General features: G+C 42.1%; 1 protein-coding gene across 1 annotated transcript; it reads left to right on the top strand.

The window, feature by feature from the left end:
* Window positions 1–348: 348 nt before the first annotated feature.
* On the top strand, window positions 349–7,788 carry LOC123137359 (golgin subfamily B member 1). The gene is made up of 8 exons (XM_044557080.1): window positions 349–656; window positions 766–957; window positions 1,076–4,144; window positions 4,715–5,552; window positions 5,635–6,287; window positions 6,724–6,868; window positions 6,951–7,029; window positions 7,464–7,788. The coding sequence occupies exons 1-8, from the start codon at window positions 501–503 to the stop codon at window positions 7,564–7,566; spliced, it is 5,235 nt and encodes a 1,744-aa protein (XP_044413015.1). The 5' UTR covers window positions 349–500; the 3' UTR covers window positions 7,567–7,788.
* Window positions 7,789–13,638: the final 5,850 nt, after the last annotated feature.

The following is a 13,638-nucleotide window of genomic DNA, read 5'->3' as shown; positions in this document are numbered from 1 at the left end:
GGAATACATCTGTTGTCTAAAAATTACTAAGTCGGTGTGTAGCGCCTAAGAGCTCTACACTATATAGTGTAGCGCCCGACGTTTGGGGCTTTGGGCGCTGCACAATTGAGAGTTACACATTGACTTAGCAATTTTTAGATAGCAGATGCATGCCATGCTGGTCAGATATGTAGCGCATGAGAGTTAGGCGCTGCACAGTGTAGTGTGGCACCTGGATGTCGAGCGCTACACAAAAGGGTCAGCTGAGTGGAATTTTTTCTTGAACAATTCAGTTTGTGAAATACTTTCATCTCGAGGTTAGATTTGTCCATTCTGCCCCGTCCTACTCACACTGCCCCGTGAACCCCACTTGTCATCTCGGTGTCTTCCCCAACCTTCGCAGCTGTGCTCCGCGCACCCCGCGATCGGGCCCACGCTCCATCGTCTCCCCCAAATTCCTCCTCCTCGGCGATGGTTTGATCGGATCCACCAGCCCGACCCGGCCCAGATCTGGCGCCGCCATGGCCGACCACTCCGACTCCGACTCCTCCCCCAAGTCCTCTTCCTCCTCCTCTGCATCCTCGTCCTCCGCCCGCCGACGCTCTCCCCCGCGCGTCCGGGCACATTCCGACGAGGGCGGCAGCAGCGACGGCGTCCTCGTCGAGCTCCCCTCGCAGGTATCATCACCACCGCCGCTCCAACCGCTCTGCCATCTCCATTTTGATACCCGGGTCCGCAGAAACAAATGGAATGGCTTACGGAAGCTCCTGCCTCTGCACCGTGTAGGATGCGCGGAGCCCCGGGGCAGACCCAGACGCTGGTATCTTCGTCAGCATGCCCGCCGACGATGCCACCAGCGGCGAGACCTTCGAGGATGCCCCTGACGACCTCGCAACCGCTCGCTCGCTCGATGAATCCATCGCCGTCATCGACTTCCCGGACGAGTCTAGCGCCGCTGCCGAGTGCCGCAAGTACAAGGTATTGCCTCTTTTTGCTTTTCACACTAGTTATTCATGTTATTTTGCACTTGAATTGCAACGTGCCAGCTCCATTCTCTCATCTGACTATAAGATGATGTGAACTGGGCTTGGTTCAGGAAGAGAGAGATGTGTGTGCACGGGAGGCAGCGACACTCCGGAGAATGCTACAGGAGCTGGTGGGGCAGGAAGTGAATTCGTTGCATGCAGATGATCCTGATGAGAGAGCACCACTGCACTCAATGCTGGATGATTGCTCGAGACTTGTGCTTGAACTGAATTCAGTGGCGCGTTCCAGGGAGCAGGAGGTTGACAGCTTACGTGACAGGGCTGCTGAGGTCGAAGTGTCAAAAGAGGTTGTGGATGCATACCTTGGTTCGTGGAGGCAAGTGTCAGAACTAGCTATTGGGCGAATGGTTGCATCGGTCGATGCCGTGGTTGGGAAAGATGCCATCAGTTTTGAGGGTGTTGATGAAGACGGGATATCTGTTGTCGAAAGGAAAACTTTGTTGCTAACAGAGCGGTACAGGCAGGTTTTATTGGGCATTGAACAACTTGAGCAGGTCTTGGCAGAGGTTAAGCCTGGTTTTGTGGCCATGGGTCAATGTGATCACGCCACTATTTTAGGTAATGTTTCAGAGGAATTGGTCAGTAGCAAGAGAAATGAAGCAAATTTCATGCAAAAGTTGAACAGTTTCGTGGAAGAAAACAAAATCCTTACTGAAGAGCTTGAGAAAATGAAAGCTGCTCGAGATATAGCAAATGCTGAAGCAGGCAAAACAAAGGCAGAAATTGAGCAGATGGAGCATAAATTATCAACTACCAAAGAGAAGCTCAGCTTGGCTATCACAAAGGGCAAGTCGTTGGTGCAGCATCGTGATTCCTTAAAGCAGACACTGGCTGAAAAATCAGGTGAGCTGGAGAGGTGCATGGTGGAGTTGCAACAGAGGTCTGATGCCTTGCAAGAATCTGAGGGCAGACTTGAGGAGCTTAAGATGTTGTTAGATGAAAAGTCAGCGGAACATGAGAAATGTTTGGACGAGCTTAGAGAAACATACAACGCATGGGAAGCTGCTAAGGCAAGCATTGAGCAACTAAATGATATAAACACTACACTTACAATAAGTGATGGGTTCCTTCAACGCATTGGAGAGGTTATGTCAGAGGCAACATTTCCAGAGGATCTGCTTTCCTTGGAGATGATTGACAGATTGGAATGGTTGGTTGAACAAAAGAAAATTGCAGACATGGTCTTCTTGGAGCACCGGAAAGTTAAAGACATTCTAGGCTCGGTTGACTTTCCACACTCAGTCTTAACTAGTGAACTTGATTCACAAATCACTTGGCTAGTCAACTCACTGGACCAGGCCAAAGATGATGCGGTGCAGATGCAGAATGAGTCTTCTGAAGCTCTTCATAGGTTGTCTGCACATGAATCAAAACTGGTCTCGATGCATGAGGAAATTGACCGTTTAACCATAGTTCTATTGGAAGAGAAGCAGGCAAAGGACATACTTGTAAATGAACTTTCTGAATTAATGCCCGTATACAGTGGCGCTGTTGATAAATTATCTGTTATCTCATCGCAGAATACTGAGCTTGTAAAGGCATTTGCAGAGGTTTCTGATGTCAAATGGGAGGACAATGAGCCCCTGGAGACTACGAAATTGGTGGACCAGTGCGTAAGCAGCATCCAGCGAAGAGCAAAATCCTCTCCTATTGCGTGTGAAAGTTTAGAGAAGTTACAAACACTAGTGTATACCCTACATCAGGAATTAACACTTTGTAAATTAATTCTTGAAGAAGACATGACTGATAGATCTGAGAGAATGAGACTATCAGGTGAACTAGAAAAAGTGACAGAGGCGATTTATGTTTTGAAAAATGAAAAGGACTCATTACAGAAAGAGTTTGAAAAGGTGGACGAAAAATCATCGTTGCTTAGGGAGAAGCTGTCAATGGCCGTGAAAAAGGGGAAAGGTTTGGTACAGGAGCGTGAAGGACTCAAGCGAGTCCTCGATGAGAAGAACTCTGAGATAGAGAAGCTAAGACATGCTATTGATGAAAAGATCTCTGAAACAGAGAATGTAAAACATGCTTTGGATAGGAATAGCTCTGAGAGAGAGAAGCTGAAACATGCTCTGGATGAAAAGAATTCTGAGCTAGAAAAGCTCAGACAAGCTCTGGATGTGAATAACTCTGAAACAGAGAATCTAAAACAAGCTCTGGATGAGAATAACTCTATATCAGATAAGCTAAAACGAGATCTGGAAGCAAGGAACACAGAAATGGAGAATCTGAAATATGAGATAGTGTCAAGAGAATCTGCAAATACTGATCTCAGAGAACAAGTAGGGAATTTATCTATGCAGGTTACACATTTTGATAAGCTGCAGTTTGACATTATTTCCCTTAGTGAGGAAAAGGGTAAAGTAGATAACATGTTGGAAGAAGCTAAAGTTTCCTTGGGCATTCTAGTTGATTCAGTATCAAGCGTCGCTCTTCCTGTCGATCACCCCTCTGAGGACCCTGTGAAAAAAATAAGCCAGATCGCCCAATACATAATGGAGTCACAAGCTGCTAAGAATCATGTGGAGAATGAGTTACAGAGAGCACATGAGCAAGTTACTTTGCAAGCTGGCAGGCTTTCTGATTCCTATTCTACTATAAAGATATTAGAAGATGAATTGAGTAAATTAAATGAGTATATTTCTTCTACTTCTGAAGAGAAATACCAAATGCAATTGCGTACTGCTGCTGTACAGGAGGAGTTGGAGAAAACAAATAAGGAACGGGCTCATAATGCCAACAAACTAGAAGATGCCAATGCAACTATTAACTCACTGCAACATGCATTATCACAGGCTAGAACAGATGTTGCTATTCTTGGTGCTGAAAAGAATGAAGCTGGAGCCAAACATGAAATGGTAACCAGTGCTCTTAATGCTAAGCTAGCTAAATGTTTGGAAGAGTTGGATAAAAGTCATGGAAACTTACAAAGGCATTCAACCGAACATCATGGTTACCTTGAGAAGCTTAGCACACTTGTAATGGATGATAGTATGATATCATTGATGGCTGAAGAATTTGGAAAGAAGGTCAGCACCTTGAGAGATATGAGCCTCACAGTGAAGGGTATGCATGAACACCTCGCTGCAATGGGGTTCCAGATTGATCCTATTATGGAGGTAAAGTGTTTTTATGGTTGCATGATTTTTCCCAAAAGTATTTCTTTGATTTATTTGTTCCGTGTGTTGCAGTATATTTACTATTTGTCAAACCGACTGGTTTTCTAGCATTACTTGTTCTGTCAGGACACTATTTCCAACAATAATGTAGTTATTGTGTTACTGGACTTAGTTCAATGCTTCCCCACCGTTTATTCATAACGCAGCTTTTGTTTTGTTGGACCTGTCCCGTTTGTAATGTAGTTTTCATGTATGTAACTGACGACTAGATGGTTGGATGACTTTGCATTTTGAGCTGTCAACGTGTCGTGTCTTGTCATGTCAGGAATTGTTCTAGCTTTATGGCCTATGCGGTAAATTAGACATTGCCCACTTACAGTTTCTTATGTTACTTTGGACGATGGATCTCCCTCTCCCTCTCTCCCTCTCCCTCCCTCCTCCGCATTCGCCTCTTTTTCAAGTTTTTGCTCTGCTTGGTTTTGGAATTATTTTTCTCAAGTAGAATAATTGTGCTTATTTGACTTCAGCATATTTAAACACAGCCTGGTTTTTTAATATATACATAAGCAGGATTCAGAGTTTGGCAAGCTTTTCTCTCTTCAAGACTACAATAACTTCGTTACCGAAAGAATGCTTGACAGAAAAAACAGAAAAGAGAATATTGATGATGATTCATCCTTGAGTAATATTGTTGAACAATGCAGCAATCAAGCTGGACATTTCTCTGGATTTTTTAAAGATCTATCAGGTTACATGAGTGACAATATTGTATTGTTGCTCCGTGCTTTGCAATTAGCAAGCAGCAACTTTGCTCGTACTTTAGAAGAGCACGACTCCTTGAAGATTGAACTGGAGAACAAGGACGCTCAGAACAGAGTTCAAGAAGATGAATTGCTTTCTCTGCAAAAAGAGCTCAGGGCAATGTCATCAAAATGTATTTATTGCACTGAACAGATTCAAGTTATTTTTGATGACTTGCTTGATTTAGGTTACGCAATAGACTTGGCAACAGGCAACTCCAGCATTGTATCAAAAGTAGGACAAACTTTGTCTGTTTTGAAGGACGAGGAGTCTGGTGATTATATAAAGGTGGTGGACACTTTAGTATTTTCCGTGAACAAACTGAAGTCAGAGTCTCAGAGGTTATCTGATATTAAGGGGTTAGTGATAACTTTGTTAGATGAGTTGAAAATGAGACTGAAACAAGCCGAGTCAGCTGCTGAAACTGCTTCAAATGACCACCAGTTGTATTTGGAAAGAGTATGCAAACTGGAGGAAGATCTCAGAACTGTATATGATGAGCGCAATGGAATGGAAATAAGGATTCAGGAATACCAGGAAAGAGAGGATGTGTTGAAGGCAAGAGAATTAGAGTTGCTGTCACTTGAACAAACTATAGTAGAAAGAGGTAATTTCCCATGAAACTATTAAGTAGACATTCATATGGTCAACGTTTTATTTCAAACTTATTATTTTTCTTGTCTTAACAGGTACAACTGATGCAATTTCAAAGGATCAGCTGGAAGCACTTGTTGAAAAAGTAAATAAACTAAATATACCATCTGGCGAGTCGCATTTGCAGAGGGAAGTGGCTATGTTCTCTAGTCCCATGGACAAACTCTTATTTGTTATTGATGAATTTGATGCACTCCAACATGAAGTGGAGACCTTAAGATATGAAAATGAAGATTTACAGTTAAATCTTGAATCTCATGCTCGTGAAATTGAACAGCTCAAGGAGGTTTGCAGAAACACTGATTCAAATTGTAGGGAGTTGGAATCAAAAAGCAGTGAACTGCTTGAGGTAACAGTCAGTATGGAGCGAATGATTCAGCGGTTTGGATATCTTGCTGGAAAAGATGCACTGGAAGATAATAAACCTGCAAGCACACAAACACTCTTACCAAAGCTGGAAAAACTAATAATCGCCTCAAGTATGGAATCTGGGAATGCCAAGTCTGTAAAACAGGAGCTGGGATCGAAGTTGCAGGCCAGGGAAAAGACAGTTGATGAGTTATCAGCAAAAGTTAAGATGCTTGAGGACCTGTATCATTCTCAGCTTGTGCAGCCAGAGGTTAGTCAAGACAGAGCATTTGACGCATCTTCCTCGGCAATTGGTTCAGACATATCCGAGATTGAAGAGGTAAGCTCTCGTTGTCTTATGGTTCCTTCATTGCTTTGTTACTTGTCTACGTGATCTTTTAAGATATGTTAATGTTGTTCCCAATGTTTCTTTTATTATATATAGCGGTGTCACTGTTCTTTCATCATGATTTGCCTGGCCATGGGCCTTATGCTTGCGATTTCTTGGTATTTCCCATGCCAGTAGTTGTACTCCCTCTGTCCGGAAATACTTGTCATCAAAATGGATAAGAGGGGATGTATCTAGATGTATTTTAGTTCTAGATACATCTCTTTTTATCTATTTTGATGACAAGTATTTTCGGACCGAGGGAGTAACAGTTCACTGCGCATGAGCTAGATTTCACATACCAGCACATATCTTGACACTTGACAGGTGAATAAAAATTGCATATATCCTGAGTTGTAATAATTCACTGTTTTATTGTTCTTTGTAGGGGCCAATGGGGAAGGCATCGGTTTCATCTGTCCCTACTGCTGCACATGCTAGAGTAATGCGGAAGGGTTCATCCGACCATCTTGTTCTTAATATGGGCTCAGAGTCTGAACGACTAATTGCTGCACATGATTTGGATGACAAAGGTAACATAGCCTATATTGTTAGTCACTTTGAAGTTTCAATTAACACAAGTGTTATAACAATGCCATATTTGCTGTATTGAAGGGCGTATTAAGTCATTGCATACATCTGGCTTGATTCCAGCACAAGGAAAGCACATCGCTGACAAAGTTGATGGCATCTGGTAAGCTATTTTGAAATCAACAACTAATGATTTTCAAACTCAGGTGTCACTGGGGGAACTAAAAGGCATATCTTTGCTCCGAATTTGAACTTTTCTCTTGTCCGTCTGTTTCCTTTAATTTATAGTCGAGTATAAATATATGTGTCAATCTTGAGTCTGGAGTTCTACTTGGACGTCTCATGAACCAAAATGACTTTTGTAATTGCACGAAGGCCCTAGCTATTAGATGCACTAGATATGCCCCTTAATAGTTGAGTTCAGTACGTTTGCCAGCTCAGATTTATTTCTAAGAGAGGAGGTGGAGAACTTATTGCTATATACACACATTGTCCTTGTTGATTGAATTTCTTTCACTGCTGTCATGGTTGTGTGGAAGTTCAGTAGTGTGTACTACATGCTGGTTTTTAGTCGATCTGCCTTGTATCTTTCTGCAGGGTCTCAGGGAGCCAAATTCTGATGAACCGGCCGCGAGCAAGGCTAGGACTCTTGGCGTATTGGCTCTTCCTGCACCTATGGTTGGTAGGCAGCATCTTGTGACACTGCTTGTGAATAACCAACCCCCTCATAGCATAACTGTACAATAGCGCGGATCCATAGTTTTACTTTTTTCTCTCTCCTTTTTATATACTATAGAAATGTCATTCTTTTCGTCTCCTGCTCCCTTTTCAAATTTGTACTCGAGCACGATGTGCCAAATTCCGCAAGCAGGATGTAATATGTGCAGAAGATAACAATACCATTCTTTGTTACGCTGGAGAAGTGAATGTTTGGACGAGAGTTTTCTGTGTGTTTCCTTTGGGAAGCAAGATGTCCAACTGTCTATAGCGTGAAGTGTTGCTGATCAAAATGAAATGCTTATAAGACTCGAGCTTATTTCTTGTTATCGTTGTTCAGGGACGGTGTTCTGTTTGGCTGGCAATTTATTATTCCCACCGTCCCAAAATAAGTGTCTCAAGTTTGACACTTATTTTGGGACAGAGGGAGTAATTATTATGCGGTGGTAAGGCTTTACTTTTCAAACTACATGAAGGTGTACCATGACCTATCCTGCATTTGTGGCACAAATTTATTGATCTAGTTAAGGTCTCATCACAGGATTATTAGAGATACTACCGAAGAATTCCTACTTTAATGCCACCAATTATTCTTTGTCAACAAAACGGAACTTACAAGGTTCAAAAAATATACTTCAGAAGACAGAGATATATGAAAATTTAATGGAAAAGGCTTCTTGCTCCTCAATTGATTGATCGTTGGCGTGCATCGACCGACTGCGCAACCATTGTGCGCAACAATCCCCCCGCCCCCACCACCACTGCACACACGTGTTTGCAATGCGGTCCGTGTTGTACACAACCGAGGGCAACACAGGTTGTGTTGCGGACCACCAAGTGGAGGGAGAGCGGCTGGTGGCAACATGAGCGCAATATTGGTCATGTTACAAACCACGGGGTTTGTTGTAGTAACAATATTGGGCACGTTGTAACGGTAAAAAGAATGCTTTGGACATCAAACAAGTGTTTGCAATGCAAGCGCGACATGGGTCATGTTACAAACCACGGGGTTTGTTGTAGTGACAATATTGGGCACGTTGTAACGGTAAAAAGAATGCTTTGGACATCAAACAAGTGTTTGCAATGCAAGCGCGACATGGGTCATGTTGCAAATGGTATGTCGCAGTTGAATGGCTGACGTGCCCCATATCGAAAGCTATCACAGCCCCATTTGTTTCACAAAAATACCACTTTAGGCCCAGTTTGGATCCAAAGTATTTTTTTAGTGTTTTTTCTTTCTAGAATGCCATGATTTTGATTTCTAAAAGGAAAGAAACCTATAATAAGCCGCAAAAAAAAGAAGAAACCTATGCTAAATGCTTGGTGTTCGGGTTTAATAAATTATGATGTAAAAAACTGTGGTATCTCACGTACTACTCCCTCCATTTCATAATGTAGTGCGCCCATATTTTTCGAGATTTAACTTTGACCATAAATTTAACTAACATGGACGACTGCGGCGGGAGCATGACATATACCTTTGAATTCGTATTCGAAAGAAGATTTCAAAGTTATAACTTTTTAGTAAAATGATTTATACATTATTGGTCTAACTTATGACCAAAGTTGAATTCAGAAAACATGGGCGCATTACATTATGGAATTGGGGGATATGTTTTTTTGGGAGAAATACTTCATTGACCACTTTGCACATCACCAGCTATTCCTAGGTACCCTCGTCCATTCTTCCTGTCGGTTTATCCATGAGAAGATTTCAACAAGTAGAAAGCCGACCAATGGTTGAATGATTGAGTGGTGATATTACAATCCATTAGGGATCAAACTCCATGTATGATGCTTGCAGATTCTTAAAAAAAATATAGTCACCAAACCAGGGCCGACCCAAAAAAGGTGCGGCAGCCTAGAGCTCATGTTAAATAAGGCACAATATATCTACATACTTAGTTGTACAAATTTTTTGATTTGCAAAATAAATATCAACATGGACAGGGGCATATGCCCCCCTCGACACACTTCACATTGTATTTATTCAATAGTTATTTATAGTTGTGTATATGTATATAATCATTATTTGCATCATATAATCACATATACATGGTGTATTGAGACTTTATTTGCTAACTAAAATCATGTTTTTTATGTTTATGCCTTAATATTTTCATGATATATGATATATATTGTTGAAAGTATATATGTTACTCTATTAAGGTTCTTGGTGCCTGAATCGCACTAGGGCCTCCGTAATGTTAGGACTGGCCCTGTCTATGAAGTATAAGAGATTTAGCCTGATTATGGAAATTCACTGCTAAATTATGATTTATTAAAGCATAAGCTTACCCTGGTGAAGAAAAAGATATATCAGCATTGGTCCATGATTATCTTAAGCACGTGGAGGGACATATGACCTAACAGATTTGTCTTCCCCTCCTCCTAGTCCTTGAAGAGCCTCGGGATATGGTGACAAACCTGCTTCAAGTTTAACAAGGTTTTACCGTCAAAACAAGAGTGAAATACGCCACTAGTCCATGAACCGAAATGAAGCTCCCAAATTTCGGTGGTCAGTGAGGCATCCCAAATTATGAACGGCCAGGTTCAAGTCCTAGGCGATGCAAGTTTTTTTCAATACTGTTTCACTCCAAACGCTCTTAGCATGGTTTGTGAGAAAAAACAACCAATTTGCAAATAGACCCTTGTAAAAAAATAGTGAACTCATGAGCGGTTAGAGGAACGATGACATGGCATCCACGTGGCTCTTTTTTAACTCTCAAGCCTGTTTTGGCCTTATTTGATCGAGAAATGAGTTTGCAGACTAAATCCTATCACTTCTCAAGTTGTTGACCTAAAGTGTGCATTCAGTTTGAGTTCATGGACTAGTGGTGCATTTCACTCGTCAAAACAATATCATTTATGTGATTCCACAATCCCCACAGAACTGCAAATGTAGCGCCACTGAAACTATGAAATGTCCCTCCTCAGCTAGAGCCTAGCCAGGATTTCCTTTTTCCACCATTGAATTGCCATGTTTAATCTTAAATAGTGTATTCTATTATTGACTTCTACCCACTTTCCTTATTGTTTGTACTTCAGTCCAAGCTGAACATGTTGATTGTTTGCGCTTTGTTTATGTTGAACCTTGTCTAATTTATGATTCTATGAAGGATAAGAAACTCAACCTAAGTATGAAAATTCGCCTTTAAACTACGAGCTACTAAAACATAAGCTTACCTTGGTGAGAAGTCTTGGTAAGAGATGGAATACATGCACTTACATATTATCTTGCGATGCTATCACGGCCTTCGGTGTACCATCTCCATCACGCTTTAGCAATGTCCACACCATTGTTATTAACTCGCCAACATGAGTGACGACCTCTGCATGATCTCTAAGATGGTTTGTTTGGGCAAGGTGCATGATTAGTTCTGACTAGAATGGTTTAAGAACCGTCCACATGTTTTCCATTAATTCAGGATACTGGCTCTACTCCACTAGCTCCTTGCATGTGCATAGGCTCTCTAGGGCTGGCCCTAGGGCATGGCAAAAGGTGCGACGGCCTAGGGCCCATCTTAAATAAAGACCATTATATATACATACTTAAATAAATTACAAAACTTTGAATTGTAGAACGTAAATCAACATGCACAGGAGGCATATGCCCCCTCCCTCGGGCACTTCACCACATTGTATTTATTCAGTAATAATTTATAGTTAGCACATTTATCTTATAATATTATTTGCATCATATAATCACATATATATAGTGCATTAAGACTTTGTTTGCTAACTAAATTCATGTTTATGCCTTTATATGTTCCATGATATGATATACATTGTTGAAAGTATATATGTTACTCTGTTAATGTTCATGATCGGGAACATAGTAATTCAAAAAAAAAATCTATGATCACGCAAGATCTATCTAGGAGATGCATAGCAAAGAGACGGGAGAGTGTGTCCACGTACCCTCGTAGACCGAAAGCGAAAGCGTTTAGTAACGCGGTTGATGTAGTCGAACGTCTTCACGATCCAACTGATCCAAGTACCGAACGTACGGCACCTCCGTGTTCAGCATGATGACGTCCCTCGAGCTCTTGATCCAGTAGAGGGTCGAGGGAGAGTTCTGTCAGCACGATGGCGTGACGACGGTGTTGATGATGTTACCGATGCAGGGCTTTGCCTAAGCACTACAATGATATGACCGAGGTGTTAAACTGTGGAGGGAGGCACCGCACACGACTAAGAGAATAAATGTTGTGCTTTGGGGTGCCCCCTGCCCCCGTATATAAAGGAGGTAGGGAGGAGGCCGGCGGCCAGGAGGGGCGCGCGTCATAAGGGGAGTCCAACTAGGATTCCCAATCCTAGTTGGAGTCCCCTTCCCTTTTCCAAGAGGGGGAGAGAGGGAAGGAGTAGGAGAGGGAGAAGGAAAGAGGGGGGAGCCACCCCTTCCCTAGTCCAATTCGGACCTACCATGGGAGGGGGCGAGGCCACCCTGCGGCCCTCTTCTCCTTTCCACTAAAGCCCATTAAGGCCCTCCCCCGAGGGGTTCCGGTAACCTCCCGGTACTCCGAAAAATGTCCAAACTCTTCTGAAACCTTTCCGGTGTCCGAACATAGCTTTCCAATATATCAATATTTATGTCTTGACCATTTCGAGACTCCTCGTCATGTCCATGATCTCATCTGGGACTCCGAACAAACTTCAGTCATCAAAAACACATAACTCTTAATACAAATCGTCATCGAACGTTAAGCGTGCGGACCCTACAGGTTCGAGAACTATATAGACATGATCGAGACACATCTCCAATCAATAAACAATAGCGGAACCTGGATGCTCATATTGGCTCCTACATATTCTACGAAGATCTTTATAGGTCGAACCGCATAACAACATACGTTGTTCCCTTTGTCATCGGTATGTTACTTGGCCGAGATTCGATCGTCGGTATCATCATACCTGGTTCAATCTCGTTACCAGCAAGTATCTTTACTTGTTCCATAATGCTTCATCCCGCAACTAACTCATTAGTCATATTGCTTGCAAGGCTTATAGTGATGAGCATTACCGAGAGGGCCCAGAGATACCTCTTCGATACATGGAGTGACAAATCCTAATCTCGATCTATGCCAACCCAACAAACACCTTCGGAGACACATGTAGATCATCTTTATAATCACCCAGTTACGTTGTGACGTTTGATAGCATACAATGTGTTCCTCTGGTATTCGGGAGTTGCATCATCTCGTAGTCAAAGGAACATGTATAAGTCATGAAGAAAGCAGTAGCAATAAAACTGTAACGATCATAATGCTAAGCTAACGGATGGGTCTTGTCCATCACATCATTCTCCTAATGATGTGACCCCGTTCATCAAATGACAACACATGTCTATGGTTAGGAAACATAACCATCTTTGATTAACGAGCTAGTCAAGTAGAGGCATACTAGGGACACTATGTTTTGTCTCTGTATTCACACATGTACTAAGTTTCCGGTTAATACAATTCTAGCATGAATAATAAAAATTTATCAAGATATAAGGAAATATAAATAACAACTTTATTATTGCCTCTAGGGCATATTTCCTTTAGTCTCCCACTTGCACTAGTGTCAATAATCTAGTTCACATCGCCATGTGATTTAACACCAATAGTTCACATCTGTATGTGATTAACACCCATAGTTCACATCGCCAAGGGACCAACAACCAAAGGGTTTGCCAGAGTCAATAATATTGTTCACATCGCTATGTGATTAACACCCAAAGAGTACTAAGGTGTGATCATGTTTTGCTTGTGAGAGAAGTTTAGTCAACGGGTCTGCTAAATTTAGAGCCGTATGTATTTTGCAATTTTTTTATGTCTACAATGCTCTGCATGGCTACTCTAGCTAATTGCTCCCACTTTCAATATGTATCCAGATTGAGACTCAGAGTCATCTGGATTGGTGTAAAGCTTACATTGACGTAACTCTTTACGACGAACTCTTCATCACCTCCATAACCGAGAAATACTTCCTTAGTCCTCATATGGTAACTAAGGATAACTTCGACCGCTATACAGTGATCCACTCCTGGATCACTATCGTACCCCCTTGC

Source organism: Triticum aestivum, chromosome 6B, assembly GCF_018294505.1.
Source record: "Triticum aestivum cultivar Chinese Spring chromosome 6B, IWGSC CS RefSeq v2.1, whole genome shotgun sequence".
NCBI classification, from domain to species: domain Eukaryota; kingdom Viridiplantae; phylum Streptophyta; class Magnoliopsida; order Poales; family Poaceae; genus Triticum; species Triticum aestivum.
The sequence above is the reverse complement of the archived record's forward strand: the minus strand, read 5'-3'. Positions and strand labels throughout refer to the sequence as shown.

Bases quoted from the DNA above. Each gene is read 5' to 3' on its own strand.
- LOC123137359 (XM_044557080.1), top strand. From the start codon at position 501: ATGGCCGACCACTCCGACTCCGACTCCTCCCCCAAGTCCTCTTCCTCC. The intron at 4,145-4,714 runs GTAAAGTGTTTT...ATACATAAGCAG, and splicing joins AGATTGATCCTATTATGGAG to GATTCAGAGTTTGGCAAGCT. The intron at 6,869-6,950 runs GTAACATAGCCT...GCTGTATTGAAG, and splicing joins ACATGATTTGGATGACAAAG to GGCGTATTAAGTCATTGCAT.